Source organism: Solanum lycopersicum, chromosome 3 (assembly GCF_036512215.1).
Source record: "Solanum lycopersicum chromosome 3, SLM_r2.1".
In the NCBI taxonomy this organism is placed as follows: domain Eukaryota; kingdom Viridiplantae; phylum Streptophyta; class Magnoliopsida; order Solanales; family Solanaceae; genus Solanum; species Solanum lycopersicum.
Genome location: NC_090802.1, coordinates 52,516,286 through 52,535,394, shown reverse-complemented (window position 1 = coordinate 52,535,394; position 19,109 = coordinate 52,516,286). Strand labels below are relative to the sequence as shown.

Genomic DNA, 19,109 nt, shown 5'->3' with positions numbered 1-19,109 from the left:
TTCTTTCTAATCCTGATAAAAGATACATGTGTGTTCATTCTCCAAGTGTATGAACCCCCCAACTATTTTCATATCATTCATCCCAACATATCTAACAAAAATTTATTAAAATTTTGGACTCGTATATTTTGTTACGGGCTGCTTTCAGTCTATCCTTTATCTTTACTATTGCATTATAATACCCCATACACATTATTATTATTAACAACCAAGTCCTCGAATTCTTTTAGAGTTTTAGTATGTAACTCATACATCACATTAAAATATAAATTCTAGCGAACTACAATTATGTGTTACTTTAAATTATATACTGATCACACTTATTCTCCACAACACACTCTACATACTAAAGATCCCGCAATACTCAAATCCTACCTTGCAATCGAAGACATAGTTCTCCTACTACCATATTTAAATTTAGAGATATTATCGAATTTTCAACTACACACTTATTCTTTATAGAGGTCTTATCACTCCCCTGAACTTTTTAAAACTAAAATATCTAGTGCCCTATAAATTCACGCCCAGATTTGTATTAGGCAGTGGTCTACACGCGCTGCCATGTAATATTTACTCTTTTTTTGTAAAACAAATTAATTATTCTTTTATATTTATTTTTTTTGCTTTTTATATTCATCTTATCCTTTACTCTTTCTTTTTCATTCCTCCATTTTTTTTTATTTGAAGCTTTTCTAAATTTGACGACTACCGCATCTTCAACCTTCATCGTAATTTTAAACACTCGGAAATCTCGTTCTAAAAACTCTATCACTGATATTGTTTCTTTTTCCGCTATTATAACATTTCTCAAAGATTGATAAAAGAAACTAAATTGATGTTTACAACAATTTCAATAAGTGGATCTTCTTCATCAAAGGATTCAAAATTCGTGTGCGTATCTCTCCACATTGTTGAGCATTGGGTCTGATTCATTCATACAACGCTTATTCGAGTTTTCATTTGACATTTTTTATGAACTTTGAGAAAATTAAAAATTCAAATTACGGAACTAAATAAGAAATTAGAGCAGATTACGAACCATTAATTCAAGATTTGAAATAGAAATGAACATTAACAATTAAATCCTACTTAATTTTGAGAGGAAATTGTGATTTTTTTACAAAAGGAACAAGGATTAATGGTGTGGAAGAAGAAACAATGGGTTTTTTAAAGGTGGGAAAATGACCAGTGGAGAAGAAAAAAATTTTCGTCAAATTTTTGCTTCTGACGCGCCTAGAGGCGGTGACAACACCTCCCATGACAGGTCAGCACTTAGGTATGTAGAAAATAGAACAATATAAAGTTTAGATGGGTAATGGGACACTCGTAAAGTTAGAATATGTAGTTGAGATTTCGCGTATAGATTGGAGAAATTTCAAATCATTTTCTCTTAAATTTATAATGTTTTTCTCATTGTTTTCAAAAGTAATATAAATTTAAAAATTGAATTTTCACTTGAGGTTTATAAATTTGAGTTTAATTTATTTTTATTATTTAACATAATTTTTAATATTATAAAATGGTGATATATATATATATATATACGAATATTTTTATAAATTTTAAAACTTATAAGTGAATTATATATTTTTTTAAAAAAGTCAAATACCTTTAAAAATATTTTTAGTCAAACACCCAAAAATATTTGGGAAGTATGTGCTAGCATAATGTATTTTCGTTTGGCATGTGCATTAGAAATTTTCAGATATATTTCGTGTGTGGGAACTGCAAAAGAGAGTTGAGAACAAGGAGATGATTCAGTTAGGGTTTAGCAAATGGATTCTACATCAAATCCAGACACCCATGAATCATGTATGCAATATCTACTGTTTCCTCAAATGAATTGGCATCTTCCCAATCCCAGAATAATCAATTGTTTTTTCTGTTTCAATCTGCAGGCAGAAAAGTGGCTATCAAGATCCGGATGATGGGCGCCAACGTTTCTTACTGGAACTTGAAATTCGTTCATGCCTCATTAACCCAACTTATATTCCACTGTATCTATCTATTCCCTTCTGCTATTTAAACATGATAATTTCTGGGTATTTCTCAAAAGGACCGATTATTGTTAGTTTTATGTTATATATGTTGTTGGATGGTTCATTCTTCTTTATTATGTTTCAAGTGTGTGATGTGTTTCAATAGGACACAAGTCAAATTTGGGTGCAAAATCTTCAATTTTCCTATTCCTTTGTGATTTATTTTTTGTGCTTGACTTTGTATTGATGCTGATTTGGCTTAGAATAGATATTTTGAAGATTTAGCTTTTATTGGGTACTTGAAATACCTTCAATACTGGCAATGAGCTGAGTACATAAAGTTTATTACGTAACTTTTTTGATGTAGCTGAATTTTATGCTTTATTTGGTTGATGGTCCTTGTTCCTTCTCTGTTTACTGTTGACTATGGGTATCATTAACTAACCGTGTTGGTCTTCCCTTTGTGGATGTCAACGCAGGTATCCACACTGCCTGTTCTTTCTTGAGCTTCTCCAAAATCCATCATATCTTAATGCAATGGCGCATCCCGCCAACAAGGTAAAAAGTTATATCATGTGTTGTCCTGGTTTCCTTCTCCACTTATACCAATCCCTTTAGTGAGTTAAGAGTTAAGACTGTCAGACACAATAAGAAAGTTCGTCTCACTTTCTGTAGACACAGTTTTTGTGGACAAAAAATGCAGCCAAAGTACTTTATAATACATGTTACTTCATTGTCTTAGGCTCTTAGCCATTAGCCTTATTCACTTTCTTAACTTTCTCATACTTTCTAGATATAAAACTTATAACTATTTAATCGTGTCGTCCAGGTTAATCCTCGCTCCATGGAATTCTCATCTCATTTCACTTTTTATTGTCTATTGCACTATGTTTGCCTACCTAAAGTTCTGGTGCATAAATCTGTGATAAGATCTGATTTAGATGTTCCTAACAATTATTAGGAAGTAGCACATAGGCAGTAATTTTGCTTCTGGAAGAACTACATATATAACCCGTTGAAGCATATTTATCCATGGTCGCTTCCTGAGAACTGCAATTGCACCACCAAGTTCTGCTCCACCTGCATCACTACCATCTGGTATAGACCCTGCAGCCCCTCCACCTCCTGCTCCTACACATGTTTCAGCTGCAGCTCTTTCCCGATGAAGTATGTCATCCCTCCTGGATTGCTAAAACTGACTTAAGGATTGCTTCTGTTGATCGAAGAAAGAGAAATGATTTCCTCTCTTCTTTTACTTTTCTCTTACTGTGAAAACGTTGTCAAAGCTTGTTTCTACATGCTCCCTCTTGTTATGTTCTCATATTTCAGGGTTAGATATATTAACTTGATCTTTGTAATATAGTTAATGACTTGGTTAATTTGGTTTTAGCAGGAAAGACGGATGATTTTCTTGTACTCGTAACACAGACATCCAAACAATTAATTCATGAATTAAGGTAATACATTTTGCACCCCTTGATGTCATTATTAGAATTAGTGTTGCAGTTCCCTCACTGGTAAATGCATTTATGAAATCATATTAAGAGTGATATTTTTATATAGAATTTTAGAGTCTTGACCAAGTCTCAAGCATGATCAATGACCTGTAATTTCTTTCTCGTATCAAAAAACATGGCTCTAAAGTTTTGTGAGAGTTCATCCACACATTTTTGTTGGGTTCTCTAGGATCAAATTTATAGTAAAATATAAATGTGTATTTTTTCCTGTAACCAAGTAACCAAAACAAAAAGGAAGCAGCCTACTTTTCACCTCTTCTAGGGTTATCAATGGAGTGAAGAAGTTATTCCAATCACCATATTAACTTGTGAACTTTAAATTTTGATGATAAATGAAGGATTAGCTTCTCCAATATGGTCCAAGTTTTGGAGCCTTTGCTATCATCTATGATAAATGGGAAGAGTATTTTTCACCATGACCAAACACATAGTGTCATGATGTTGCTCAGATCTTACATATCATTTTTTGAATCTATCAATGGTACATGGCCTAAGTAGGAACCTAGTTGTTTTTATCCTACATAGAGTGTCGTTCTTGTTGTGGAAGCTGAATCTTTAGAGTGAGATGAAATCACAATTGCTATATTAAAAGGCAGCTAATAAATAGTTAATGAGACCATAATAAAAATGAACAAAAATTTATGAAGTTCGGTAAAATTTTGTTTTTTGCCTAGTACTTAAACACAACCAACCAAAATTTATTTCAGTCCATAAGAATAAAATACAAGTGAAATACTATAGGGGAGAAAGAAGACTCAAATGCCTTAGAAGATGAGAAGACAAGTGAGAAGTGTGTTGCATATGAACAACTAACTACATATTTATAGGAAATGAATTCTTCCTCTTAATGTCATCAATAACATCACCAGTGTTCAGGGAAGCGTGAAGCGGAAAAAGGCGACAAGGCACCACTTCAAGCTTTAAGAGATGAAGCGCTCACATACTCATTCTAGTCTGTGAAGCGTAGAAGGCTTGCATTTCACATACTCATTCTAGTCTGTGAAGCGTAGAAGGCTTGCATTTCTTTGCTTCATCGCTTTAAGCGATGCGCTCGCTTTCCTTAACACTGGACATCACTAGTAAGCAAATGTCATTGATAACAATTAGCTTTGATACCAATTGTTAGATACTAAAATGTATTTGTAGTAGAAATCGAAGACAAGAAAATGAAGAGTCCACGTCGGTAATACGTCATCATTGAAATCTGTCAAATGTGAAATTTACTGTTAAATCTTTTGTTGGATTTATTTTTCTTTTAGCTGGATTTGTTGAATGCAACAGAAAAACCAATTTGATTATGCATGTTATCCTGGAATTCTCCTTAGGCACCTATGAGAGAATCAATTATGGGCAGAAACTTTTTTGGTTCTGACAATGTGATCACCACAATTTAGAAGCTCAATATGTCTCTGGATTATTTTTATTCCCAACCCTCAAGGCGATAACCAGCTTTTGATTAGCTATTTAAGAGAGGCAAATCAATGACTCCATCCAGAAAAAGCTCTGTGCAAAGATGTGTCCAGTACAAAAATAAAATAAAATAATTACTTGAAACACTGAAAGAGCGAACAAAGGACCATGTATAACAACGGCTTTCTCTTAGCCCAAATGGCATGCGTCTGTATTAAGTATTTTCCTAATCAATATATAAGATGTACTAAGATTATTTTCTTTGGTTCCATCATTTTAGATCTCTAGAATTTCTTATGGAAACAAATGAAAAGATTGGCTTTCCTCTTAAATGTTTGATCTTCTTCCTAATTGAGAATCAATTCCATGTCGCTTCAGATTAGACTCTCTTTATATTGCAAGTTTAGAGTGTTTCTAGACATTCTTCTACATGATTTCCAGGAGTCTTGAGGGTTGTGTCTATGATTGAGTTTTTCAAATCTTTCTCGTCATGACTTTTGTTTTATTTGCTTCTTACTGCGAAACTCAGTTCTTTTCTTCTCAAAACTTGGGATTATCTAATAAGATACAGTTAGATGAATGCCAAAACTGTAATATCAGTTGTTTGGGGCTCATGATTCCTGACCAGGTAGATCTAGTTAGCACCGTCATAGCTATGGAATTTTTACAATAACCAGTTTCAGATTTTCTCCTGCATTTCAATTGAGGGACTACTTATTCTTGCATTTGTTCAAAAATTGTCATTCATTGATAATGATTTCATTTCTCCGGCATTGGTTCTGTTATGAGAAGCTTGGCTAATGTGTAATACATTAGTGTGAATCTTTTTACATAAATCCTTAGTTTTTCTTCCGGTACATTTTTAGTTTGATGACAAAGTTATTCACCTAGATAAATAAGTATTTATTGCAATTTTCTTGTGTGTCCTTAATATACTTTGAAGTGCTTTCATGCCAAACAAATTCCGATTTGTCTTCTTTCTATTGGTAAATGGATTTGACCACTTGTCTTCTTCGGAGAAATTTGATTTTTTCTAAAAGATTCCTCCGTTACAACTTCATTTCTGTCTCTATTTAAATTAGATTTTCTTGGTCAAGCTAAGTCTTTGTCTCTAGGTTTGCTTTCTTCATCTGTTCTTCCAATCACCATTAAGACGAGATATCTTGCAGGAAGATGACTGGAGAAGTTCGCTGCTTTGAACCTAGGCGATCTTTGTGGGCGATTCCACCACCCAAGAGTGAGCTTTCTTCTTCTTCTTTTTTCTTTCCCTTTTTGCACTCCGCTCTTTTAATCTCGGATATATCTAGAAAAGGAAATCTAATTTTAGGTGAAAATGGTTGTTTGTTTGTTCCTCTTTCTTTGATTATTGGTTTCTCTTCCTCCTTTTTTGTGTCTGCTAGCTATATTCATCCTGTAATTGGGATGATTGTCTAGATCCCATCCTCTATTGGAAATTCCTTTAGGTTCTAATTTCTTCTTGGACACACAGTAGAATGTCATTTCTCCGGTTTCTTTTTGCCTTTCTACTTTTTTGTGTTTGCTATATTCTTCCTGTAATCAACATGATTTTGTGTATTGTATGAAAATACTTTTAGGTGCTAATTTCTTGTTGGACACACTTAGCTTGTCATTTGACTTGTCAAACGAAAAAAACACATATTTGGCCCATGGATTTGGTTATAGTTGATTACTCATCTGTTTCTTCTAGATAAAATGTGATTCTAGTCGAGTGTAAATGGTAAATTGGGCTACACCGAGGGTTCTTGAGTATTTGATATATGTACAGGGAAAAACTGACCTTAGACCAAACTGTGGTCGACAATAAGTGACACATTTGGCCTGCATTAGCTATCCATTAAAATTAGGAAAATGGGGAAAAGGAGGACCCTTTATTATAATTAATGTTATTAAACTGTAGCTCGTTTCATGATTATTATATGAAAAACTCAGTGCTATTGGAAGTCAATGTTTTGTTGCTTTATGTGACAAGTACGGGTAGGCAATGGCTTATCCCTCCATGGGCGAAGCATTATTTCTTTTTATATAGAGAGGCACAGAGTGATCGCAGCTAGAAGCAGTTGAGTCTTTGAATCTGACTATAAAAAGAAAAAAAACAGAAAAATAAGGGAACTAGTATGCTGCTATGCTTTTAAGATATCTTAGGATTTGGACTTTTGTTTTTGAAGGGACTGTTTGTCTTTGAGTTTGTGAGGAATTCTTTTCCTTTGATAGCAAACCCCATCCTCCCAACAAAACAAAGTAAATCCAAACAATTTTATGTGATTTCTTGTCCTAAATGTTAGATTTAAAGCAAGTAGATAAGACATTGTCAAATTTGCTTATGGGGGGGTATTTGGTTGTTTATAATTGTGCTTATGTGCAGATCCAACTGCTTCTGCTACTCAGGCTGAAAAGGAGGAGGTGGATTCGCGATCCATATATGTTGGTAATGTGAGTTTTGTTACCTTTACCTCAACATGTAAATTTGTTTTTCCCTACGTGACATATTTTCACTAATTGCATCATCCTGCTCTTCATAAGACATATTGTGATAATCAATGACAGGAATTAATTTATCCTTCAACCTTATCTGATTATTTGCTTTCACATTTTAATCCAATGAAACTGCAGATTTCTTTATTGCTAAAAAATTGTTGCCTATAGGTTTTGCCCCCTTCTATTTTATATTATGTTTTGTTCTTTAACACTGTAGATGCAACTTTAACATGAAATCACCTAGAAAGCAATAATAGTGTTCGACTTTCTAGAAAAAGCTTATTTTGCGCATCAGTTGTCTAACTGCTGTTCTTTCATTTTTTTTTCATTATGGACAGAGAAAATTGGTCTGTTTCTCTTCTACTTGTTCTTTTACTTTTTGTTTTCTGTTTTACTTTCTCAGCTTTGCTCTTGTAGCCTTAGCTTGCAATTGGTTGTGTGCAGAAGAATGAATACTTGGGATAAGTTTGTCCAGAAATACAGGATAAGGCAGCACTTTAGATTGCTCGGTCTGGATGTTCCATTTACGGGATTAGTTGCTGCATTTTGCCATTAGGTTGAGTTGCTGTATTGATAGAGCTAACCTCACATTAAATTACGAACTAGCAAAAAAAAAACAACAATATATTGTTCCCTGTATTACCAAAGTTACACCATATTCTGTTAGTAAAAGACATGTAGGCGCCCCTCATTATTTGTCTTTGAATGTGGTTTGATATTTGTAACACTATCTGATATGAGGCCAGCTGCAGCCCCCCATCCCACAAAAAAAAATGCTGACCCAATTCTTGTGAAAATGTTTAGCATAACTGTCATTTGATTTTTTTTTATTTTTTTTTTGCATTTCAACTTCAGGTTGATTATGCTTGCTTGCCTGGGGAAGTGAAGTTACACTTTCAATCTTGTGGCACTGTTAACAGGGTAACTATCCTGACTGACAAGCTTGGCCAGCCGAAAGGCTTTGCGTATGTGGAGTTCTTTGAAAGGGAGGCTGTTCAAAATGCACTTCTGTTAAACGAATCAGAGCTTCACGGGCGGAAGTTGAAGGTCCATAACAATCATCTTAATGATTTATAGACTCTGTTTCACCTTCTAGACCTTCTACTAACCATGTTCTTTTTTCATGTATAGGTGTCTGCCAAGCGGACAAATGTTCCTGGTATGAAGCAATTTCGAGGAAGGCGATTTAATCCTTATGCTGGATTCCGCCCTCGACGTGCGTTTGTGCCTGGTGCTCCAGCCATTCCACCATTTGGGTAATTGACAATGATGCTATCCTCTGTAGAACTTTATTTTAGTGTGTATATATGTAATTTTTTTTATATATATATTGACAAAGACAAGGTTGTATGCCTTTTCCTTTTCTTTTGCAATACATTTTTTATAGATATTTTTAGCTTTTTCTCAAATACAAAACCACTGACCCTACTTGTCACATACTGTCAAAACTTCCTTGACTTCTTTTCATGATTTTTTAGCTCATCTAGCATCTAGGGGCAAGTTGTACTATGAACTGCTCATATTTTGATACACCTTTTAGCACCTCCATATCCAACCAAAACCAAAGAAACAGGAAAGAAATTGCCCCATGTAATATATAAAAAACCACTCTAGCATTCTGAACCTGAATAATACATAAATATCCATGGAACCAAATGTCCAAGTGATGTAACTCTAATCCTCAGCTCTCGAAAAAGAGAAGTAGGAGGACGACCCAAGGGGAGTCTATTTTCTAATGTGATGATGCTTCTATTTTCTACCATCTTGTGCTCGAGAGAATCCCTCCCCTTGGGTCTTCTTCCTACTTCTCTTTTTTGAGAGTTGAGGATTTAAGTTTCTATCTCTTGAACTTTTGGTTCCATGGATATTTATGTTTTAGTCAGTTTCAGAATGCTAGAGTAGTACTGTATTATTTATTATATGGGGCGATTTCTTTTTCCTTTTGTTTTTGTCTGGGTATGGAGGTGTGCTTAAAGGTGTATCGAGATAGAAACAGTTTGTAGTACAATTTGCCACCCTAGATGCTGGATGAGCTACAAAATCATGAAAAAAAATGTCAAGGAATTTTCGACAGTATGTGACGAGTAGGGTCGGTGGTTTTGAATTTGGGGGAAAAGCTAAAAATGTGTAGCAAAAGAAAAGGAAAAAACTTACAACTTTGTCTCAGTCAATCTTGATCTATCTTTGAAGTACACTGTTAGGAATGCGTTGGAAGTCATTAATTAATTTATTTATTTAGTAGCTTTATTTATTATTCTAGAATAGGGTTTATATTTCTTTGTTTTATAAGGATTAGGTTAAGTTATAGTTATTAGTTTGGAATAAGAATTAGGTTACCTACTTTCATAAGAATTAGATTTCCTATTGATATAATAAGACTCCTATTTAAAGGGGCTTTTGATGAATAAATCAGTAAGTCATATTCAACAAAAATCAAGAGATCAGAGTTCTCTCTTCTAAGGTTTCAGTTCCCTTTAACGAGCTTGCCCTGTGAATTGATTCTTCCCTAAAGATTCATGACATACACCCTCCCCTTCTTTACCCCAACCCAACAAGAAGAGGCATCAAATTGTTTACTTGTCCAAAACGAAGTGGATCTTTGCTTGACCATTCTTTTGGGGCTAGACATCTTTGTCTGATCTCTAGGATCAGGATCAAAGAGGTGCTTGGGGCATATAGCTCAGAGCAGTTTCTTTCCTGACAATTAATATGATCCTGGCCTTCGTTACTTCAATAAACATTGGGCTAAAGCTCAGCTTATCTCCTTACTCTGCGAATTTCATTTAGGTACCAGTATCCTGTCAGTTTCAACTTCATAGATTTATCTATCACTCAATTTCTGAAGGAAGTCAAGTTGAAATTAATTGGTTGCCAACTTGGATACAGCCTACTCTGATGCCTTATGGGATCTGCACTTGCCACATATTCTACTTCAATACATGTTTGTTTGGCCTACACTGTTGCCCCTACATGAGCAGTAGTTCAGTGCTTCCTGCCTCCCAAATAAAATGGAATCTTGTGTTGTCTTTGGTTGGCTAGGTTTCTAGGCTTACACTTCCTTTAAACGAAGTAGGATTTTGGGTTTCTCGTAAAGCCAGAGCATGTGTCATGGTAATTGTGTTGATCTGAAATGGTAACTATTGTGTTTAATGTTCTTTCGAAGGGGTTACTTCTTTCTGTTGGTATTTTGACTAAATATTTCCTAAGCTTCTGGATTAGCAGCTCAGCTACTCAAACTAGTCTATTTTCAAGTTTATCAGTGTGCTACGGAAGATGAGCCTAGAGTCTCGTCTTATGATGGAAGGGTCTAGTCAGCAGTTCACTGAAATAAACTAGATGACTTATGTCTAATCCATTTTACACAATCACAGTTACCTATACCTATCTAAAATGCATCACTTGACTTTTTTTTTAAGACGTTGCATCACAACACAAGCAATGCATTCCGCGGCCGACTTTTTGTACTAGTCGTATGTGCCAAAATCAGCTGTTTTGTTTTTGCAACACTAATGCAAATGTTGGCAACAATGCTCCCTGTACTACTACCAGTTAAGTAATACAAAGTAAACCTTCAGAACTCCAAAAATAGGTGTTGTATCACTTAACTGTTAAATGAGGATAATTTAAAACTTACTTGTTGGGTATTTTGTTGCAGTAACACATGTCAACTTATATTGGTCCAACATAAGTTTTTTATAAGATTTGTTGAGTTGGATTTATTTCCTATTATCCTAACGAGTTCCCGATAGGCTGGTACTAATCGTTTTAATATCAAAGTGAACTTAAATTGGTGGGAATGCTTTTTATGCCCTTCAACAGAGAGCTGAACTTCCCTAGATTTAATGGAAGAATAAATTTTCAGATATTTGTTCATCTGGATTACAGTGTTCCTTCCTAAGTTGTCCTCCTTGACTCTTCACTTTTATAAGCTATAACTTAACAGTTGTGCAAATTTTACTCTCTTGTTTGATGTTCACTTTCGTTGTCATGTTTTGTCTTGACATAATTCAAGCTGATGCCTGCTTGATGATTACATCAAACTTTAGTTAACAAGTATTGTGTTGTCATCTTGTTTGCAGAAGGGTTCCAAGGTTCAGACGGTCCATCCGCTACAGGCCATACTAGTGAATTTTAAGCTGGATTGCAGCCTTCCCTAGAGAAGCATGGAGCTCGCTTTGTGAAAAGGGCATCTCCTTGTTTTACTCTCTTTGGTTGAGGGCAAAGGATGTTCTAATTCAAATAAGTCATTAGCTGACATAAATTTCAACTCTGTGGATGATGTTTTAGGTTCTGGGGATTGAGAATTTTTTTCTTTGCTAGCTTGCTCAGATGCTTGCATTTTGGGCAGCAAATGGAAAAGACAAATAAAATAGACAGTTTGTTGGAGATGGTCTGAATTATGTATGGTTGTGGTTTGGTCACTCTTAAGCTCCCCTCTCCTAAACCTCCTTATCCCCAACTTCAAATCCTAATAGCTACATGCAATAAGACCAATGGTGTTTAATTTTATTAAAGGACTATTTATTACTCCATGTTAGGGTAGATACAAAATGCTTTGGTATAGACAGAGATGAAGATTTTGTAGTGTATGGTAAAGCGTCTTGTTAATAGGAAAAAGCATGGACATACCAATTGAAGTAGTCCAAATTGGTAATTGTATAAAGGGTAAACAAATCTAAAATTTGGTTGGAAACATTGGTCATCGAAATATGATTTCGTAGTTGTAGGTCCAAAACCCCCAATTTCCATGCTCATTTTAGGCATGGTATTATGCACCTCTCTTTCATGACACATATATTCAGTTGTGGCCCGTAGACATGTTTCTTTGAGAAATAACCGAAACAGAGTCAACTTGAATTCAAGCTTATAAATATCAAAAGTGATATAAGATTTTTATTCCAAACCAAAATCATGAAGGTTGCATCCAAAATCGCCCTTTTTTTTTTAACCCCTTGGACTAAAATCACAATTTTCACATTTATATAACTACGAATTTAAGCTTAAAAATTCATGCATACTAATAAAAAACTGGTCAAAACTTAGATATAAAGCGCGCAAGCGAGACTCAAAAACGTGTTGAGGGCTTCGCGTCGCTTTATGTGCACTTTAGTGTCTTCACCAATGTTCTAAGGCAAACGTCACCTTACCAATGAGCCTCTTATGAGACAGTGAAGTTAAATCACTGATATTTCACTTTGTCATAATTATTTTCAATTTCTTTGATCATATATTTGACATATTCATGTTTATAGTTATTAGTTTTGGACTAAACATGCATACTTATACTCTTTTCCTCCCTTTGCGTCTTTTTTCATCAAAGCTTACATTTTATTTGCGCTTAAATTCCCCATGGATCGTAAGAGCTTTTTTGCGCTTTTCATCTTTAGTAACACTGGTATAATCACATATGAGAATTATGACTTCACTTAAAAAAAAGATTTCTAACCATTTCAATCTGATCGACTGTATAATCTAGGTGAGTAAATGAATCTAATGACACACTCATATTGAGCAAATAAAAATTAGGATCAAAATCAAATACAAGATGTCATTTTAACACTGAAATTTTATTTCAATATGAATTTAATCCATTTTTACATTACATCTTAAAAATGCAATGAATTTCAGACTTTCCTTTTGTATATATAGCGCAGCAATACAATCAACGGCTAACTTTGAAAAGTAGAATTAGTTAGGGTTTAGCGCATGGCTTCTACATCGAATCCAGAAACCCATGAATCACCGTAAGCAGAATCAATTCATCTCAAATCAATTTGCATCTTCGCAAATTCACATTAATCAACTGTTTTTTCTGTTCCAATTTGCAGGCAGAAAAGCGTCTATAAAGATCCCGATGATGGGCGCCAACGTTTCTTACTCGAACTCGAATTTGTTCAATGCCTTGCTAACCCAACTTACATTCACTGTATCTATCTATCTATTCCCTTCTCTTATTTAAACATGATGTTTTCTGGGTATTTACCAATTATTGTTAGTTTTATGTTATATATGTTGTTGGTGTGAAAATGAATATTGGGTTGCAAAAGCTTCAATTTTTCTATCCCTTTTTCATTTTTTGTTTTGTTTTGTGGACTTTGTATTGATTCTGATGCAGATTTGGCTCAGAACAGATATTTTGAAGATGAAGCTTTTATTGGGTACTTGAAGTACCTTCAGTACTGGCAACGACCTGAGTACATAAAGTTTATAATGTAAGTTAGTTTATAGTATTAATATGTGATAATAGTTATGTATGTTCTTTCTACTGCAACTTTTTAGATGCAGTGGATGATGGTCCTTGTTCCTTTTCTGTTTCCTGTGGACTATGGATATCGTTAACTAATCGTATTGGTTTTCCTTTCTTGATGTTAATGCAGGTATCCACACTGCCTATTCTTTCTCGAGCTTCTCCAAAATCCAACATTTCGTAATGCAATGGCTCATCCTGCTAACAAGGTAAAAAGTTATGTCATGTGTTGTCCTGGTTTCCTTCTCCACTTTTGCTATACTCTTTAGTTAGTTAAGACTGTCAGCCACTATAAAGAAGGTTCACCCCACTTTCTGTAAACACAGTTTCTATGGACTAAAAATGCTGCCAAAACACTTTATAATACATGGTACTTCATTGTCTTAGCCATTAGCCTTATTTCCATTTCTGAACTTTCCCGTAGTTTCTAGGCATAAAACTTATAATTATTTAATCGTGTTGTCGAGGTTAATTCTCGCCCCGAGGACATCTCATCTCATTTCACTGTTTATTATTTATTGCACTTTGTTTGCCAACCTAAAGTTCTGGCACATAAATCTGTGATAGGATCTGATCTACATGTTTGTAACAACTATTAGGAAGTAGCACATAGGCAGCAATTTTACTTCTGGAAGAACTACAGAAATAACCGGTTGAAACATATTTTGCCGCGGCCGCTTCCTGAGCCTGCAACTGCACCAAGTTCTGCTCCACCTGCATCACTACCATCAAGTGTAGCCCCTCCAACTGCTCCACCTCCTGCTCCTACACCTGTTACAGCTGCAGCTCTTTCCCCGATGCAGTATGCCATCCCTCCTGGATCTGGTCTTGCTAAAACGGACCCAAGGAATGCTTCTGTTGATCGAAGAAAGAGAAAGTATTTCCTCTCCTCTTTTACTTTTCTCTTACTGTGAAAACTTTGTCAATGCTTGTTGTTGCATGCTCCCTCTTGTTATGATTTTATATTTTAGGGTTAGATTTGTGACGTAATGTTTCTGAAATGGTTATTGACTTGGATAATTTTGTTTTAGCAGGAAAGACGGATAATTTTATTTTACTCATAGCACAGACCTCCTATCAACTAATTTATGAATTAAGGTAATACATTTTGCACCCCATGATTTCATTTTTCGAATAGGTGTTGCAGTTCCTCATTGGCAAACACATTAATGAAATCCTATTAAGAGTGTGATTTGTTGTTTATTGAATTTTAGAGTCCTTCCCAAGTCTCAAGCATGATCAATGACCTGTACTTTCTTTCTCATGTCAGAAAACATAGTGCTAAAGTTTTGCGAGAGATCAACTACACATTTGTTGGGTTCACTAGGATCAAATTTCTTTAAGAAATAAATGTAGAACTAATTTTATTCCCAAACCAAGTAACCAAAACAGAAAGGAAGCAGCCTGCCTTTGAACTCTTTTGGGATGCCCTCGTTTGTGGTTTCAATTGCTTAATTTTTTAGGCTTAGCTCAGACATCTGGTGATAGGTGACTGGAAGATTGCCAATGCACACTTATAGCAGTAATGGGTTATCAATGGAGTGAAGAATTCGAATCACCATATTGACATGTGAACTTCAGATTTTGATGATAAATGAAGGAGCAACTTCTCTAGTGTGGTCTAAGTATATGAACCTTTGCCTATAATCTATGGTAAATGGGAGGAGTATTTATGGTCTTTGATGCACTTCACTTGGGCAAGGTTACGGTCCCTCTCCTCGGCTAGCCTGTACGAATTCCTATAATCACCTTTGCCTTTGTAGTTATTCTTTCCCCTTCGACTGTTCCAATTCCGTGTCCTCAAAGTTGCAGGTACTGACTCTCAAGGGCCTACTGTCTTTCCAGAAAACTAACAAAAGAGGAACTTTATCCATTTGGCTTGAATTGGGTGGTGTGACACTTAAGAATCGGTACAACCTAGATCTATAGACCTGAAATTAAGTGCAGCACACAAAATTATATTAGCTGTATCACTTTCATTAACGGAATTCCAAGGATTTCATGTTATCACTCATCTCTTTTCTCGTTTTGGTCAAGTGAAGTGCTTCCCCATATATATTTATGAGTTTCAGTTTGAAACTATGCCGTGTGTCCTTTTCTCGACAAGATGTACTCTTTCCTATTTACTTAACACATAGTTCTCCAATGTAAAATCAAGTATTGTGCTTATACTTTATTCTGGTTGGTCAAATTGACCTAATTGCGACTTTGTGACGACTCATTAAACTTATATATGCTTAAGCGGAAAATTGGGTAATACTCCTATTGAGCATATGATGTGTTTCTTCCATTATCTTGATAATGTCAGTTCTTTAAATTTAAGAATGGCTTTTGGGTTCTATAGGAGCATTACACTGAACATATTACTTTGTGTTAAAATATTCTGATTATGCGTTGGTTCTTTAATCATCCTATAAAAGCTATGTTGCATCCTATTTGTGGAATCTAATTTCACAACCACACTTGTAGGTGATCATCCCTGGAATTAGACTACATCCTATGTTTAGAAAAGAAGTCAACCCTGTTTAATTGCTGATTGCAGTTTCAATAATGGAGCTTGGCAGTTGTATACTGCAATCTGGTGCACCCCAAAACAAAACAAAATTAGAAATTTTAGTTCTTCCTGCAGGCAATCACTCATCAGCTTACTCTTGCTGTCACCTGTTGTGCTGCTGAAGCTGATAGTAGTTCATGTGGTAGTTTAAGGAGCTAAACCTTGGAATTGTAATACCATCGAAACACCCATTTCTCTTCTCTCATGCTGGAGAAATGCATGCCAGCCAGCAATAGCTTATTATTGAGTAGGCCCAGTGTGCTACTACTTTAGTCTAATGAAGTCCTTGAATATGGTTTCTCATCCCTTATATGGAACTTTGAGGTAATATTATGTTGATGGTTTCTGGTGCAGTACAATTGAATTACAAGTGTTCTCTTGACAATGTTAATCTGGACAGCAAATATGGGTTAACCTGTTTGCAACCCATAATAAAACGTGTTATATACGGATTGAACGCGTGTCGAAGACAATTTAGAAATTTCTTGGTTTATCTGGTAGATGTAAGCGATAATACTGCATTCTAGAGTATTTGACTCGGATATGAGATGGTTTCTCCCTTTTCACTAGGAAAATTATACTTCACAAAGCAAAGGCTGGGTTTTAACTTTTACATATATCCACTCCTTTGTTCTTGTGGATAGTATCTCTACTTGTTTAAGTTGTTTACATGGATATGTCACATGGTTGACTCAGTTTGTGGTTTGATGTGGTTTTTGGTTCGATTTTGTTCACCTGATGGATAAAAACAACTAGCATTGTGCAATGCAAACTAAATCTTTTAGATACAACTGATGGAACTTTTGCGGTGGGAAGAGTTTTTCTTGTTGGGATGAGGCACAAGTACCTCCTAAACTTATTTTAATTTTAATTGGCATATATGAGACTTGGGAGGAGGGTGAAATATGAAGATGAAAAAAAAAAGAACTTGAAAGATATGAAGGTAATTAGTTAACTAAGATACGTTCTCTATGTTAGCATTTTATTATAACAATTAAGTATAGTTTGCATCAAATAATAACATTTTATTATAACAGTCAAGTATATTTTTCATCAAATAATATTTTATTATGAAAGTCAAGTATATTTTGCATGCAATTCGCCTTCCGGACACATTGTGTATTTTCCCGTCCTTTTAACCTACATTCGAATTAGGTCCACAAGTAAAAAGGTGCAATGTAACTTTCAATAAATGGTAGATAGTGGAGTCAATTAGGTCTAGCTTTATAATATAGTGTATCTTCCCATGATGCCATCCACATACAATCCACTCTAAGCAATAGAGCTTCGAGTTTCTTGATTGTTACTTCATCTGTCTCAATTTATATGACATATTTTTTTTTATTTAATTTAAAAAGTATGTTATATTTTTATATTCTAAACTACATCTTCTACTTATAGTTTGATTTGTCAAGAAATTTAAAGAAGAAACAATGAGCTTTTAAGTACTAAAGATATGTTTCCATATGATTGTTTGATCATGTCTGATTGGATAAATATTTTTTCTAAGGTTAAAACTTTGTAGACTAAAGCTTGGTAACTAGCACCAGTGAAAATGATATTCAAGTCGTTTAAAACAAGTGATAATTGAAAACGGAATGTGAACGTGTAAATAACTTTTACATTAATTATTTGATCGTGTTTTTGGTATTATGAATTTGAATGTCAACGTCAAATGATATTTACTTTTTACATTGTATACAAATTCCGCCTTCATCTTAGAAAAAATGCAAAAAATAAAAGAAAACTTGAGAGATGGAATATAATCAAATTAAATATTTGGAGAAATAAATTATTTTCCATTTCAGCTTTTATTCTTTTCTTTATTTATCGGTCAAAGATTCTATTTAATTTAAAATTTTAAATGAAAGGCTTTAGTCTCTACTATATGATAGGGAATATTCATCAATATTGGTTTCTGAATATTTTTCAAAAACGTGTTTTTTGTTTGGCTTTAATTTTTAATTATATCCTATAAATATAGTTGTGTATAAGTAGATACTTAAATTTGTATAAAAATTGAACAAATAAAAACATACGTCCCACGTAGAATCCTACCTTGTATCCTTCCACATAAGACACGTTTGTTTACTTGTGTACACCTAAAATTAAAAAAAAATCGCTAGATACCAGTTGAAGTTAAGTCAAAATTAATGACCATATGAGTCTAAACTTATATCAACCACACAAGTACACTTGTATGAATCAGATGTTCAATAGGTCAAGAACTTAGTTTAATGTACCAATTAAGTGAACCATTTAATTTAGCCATTATTGCGTCTCCATGCATATTCCACAAACCCCAGCAAATACAAAAGTGAATCTTCCCTGTATAGCTGACCAAGTAAGTCTTTGAATTATCAAGAAAATAACGTCTAACTAAACTAACTATGGTTCAAAATCAATGGATTTCTCAAAGTCCATAGATATATTTATTTTTATTTTTTCAAATTACCCTTCTTTTATATGAGATCAGCAACCAAAGTCGGACCCACAATGAGTCAAGTGCATTCATATTGAATTTACTTTGTAAAACAAAATTTTATTCGTTTTTTAAATTTTATAGATATATATTAAATTTTGATTTTATTTATATTTAACATAAATGTGATGCTTAGCCTAACGGGGAAAGGGTTATTTTGCACGTCTAAAAAGAAATTTGACATTTATGTTTGAAAAGTAATATTACTATTTTCATAATATTCCAATTTCCAACCAACAGGGCTTATTAGAATCTTGACAAACCAATGAAAATTTTGGATCGACATAGGTGGGGTCGAAATTTTCTGTTTCAAATTTGAAGAACTAAAACACGTGAAAAGATCAATTACATACTAACTATCTATTACACCTTCACAAAAATAATACTTCCTCTTTTTAATTTATGTGACTTTTTTTCCCATTTT

The 19,109-nt window shown here is 34.3% G+C and overlaps 2 protein-coding genes and 1 long non-coding RNA gene across 19 annotated transcripts; all 3 read left to right on the top strand.

Moving 5' to 3' along the window:
- Positions 1–1,671: 1,671 nt before the first annotated feature.
- LOC104646444 (polyadenylate-binding protein 1) lies at positions 1,672–11,788 on the top strand. Of its 9 annotated transcripts, none has more exons than XM_026029973.2 (10): positions 1,672–1,812; positions 1,899–1,997; positions 2,459–2,537; positions 3,373–3,436; positions 4,373–4,575; positions 6,076–6,143; positions 7,290–7,357; positions 8,258–8,449; positions 8,534–8,658; positions 11,482–11,788. In XM_026029973.2, exons 6-10 carry the CDS (start codon positions 6,080–6,082, stop codon positions 11,525–11,527), a joined length of 495 nt encoding a protein of 164 aa, XP_025885758.1. In that variant the 5' UTR covers positions 1,672–1,812; positions 1,899–1,997; positions 2,459–2,537; positions 3,373–3,436; positions 4,373–4,575; positions 6,076–6,079; the 3' UTR covers positions 11,528–11,788. The 9 variants fall into 9 exon arrangements, with proteins under 9 accessions (XP_025885758.1, XP_069151221.1, XP_025885760.1 ...); XM_069295120.1 differs by having other exon boundaries at positions 4,366–4,575; XM_026029975.2 differs by having other exon boundaries at positions 3,370–3,436.
- A 1,166-nt stretch (positions 11,789–12,954) lies between these two features.
- On the top strand, positions 12,955–16,655 carry LOC101246697 (mediator of RNA polymerase II transcription subunit 31). 9 transcript variants are annotated; one of them, XM_010319888.3, is made up of 7 exons: positions 12,955–13,146; positions 13,231–13,328; positions 13,518–13,614; positions 13,780–13,858; positions 14,249–14,526; positions 14,681–14,747; positions 16,119–16,655. In XM_010319888.3, exons 1-6 carry the CDS (start codon positions 13,109–13,111, stop codon positions 14,694–14,696), a joined length of 606 nt encoding a protein of 201 aa, XP_010318190.1. In that variant the 5' UTR covers positions 12,955–13,108; the 3' UTR covers positions 14,697–14,747; positions 16,119–16,655. The 9 variants fall into 9 exon arrangements, with proteins under 9 accessions (XP_010318190.1, XP_004235202.1, XP_025885743.1 ...); XM_004235154.4 differs by having other exon boundaries at positions 12,961–13,146; positions 14,684–14,747; XM_026029958.2 differs by having other exon boundaries at positions 12,961–13,146; positions 16,279–16,655.
- LOC138347266 (uncharacterized) lies at positions 15,243–15,663 on the top strand. Its single transcript, XR_011220043.1, has 2 exons — positions 15,243–15,378; positions 15,462–15,663. It is a non-coding gene; the product is annotated as an uncharacterized lncRNA (long non-coding RNA).
- Positions 16,656–19,109: the final 2,454 nt, after the last annotated feature.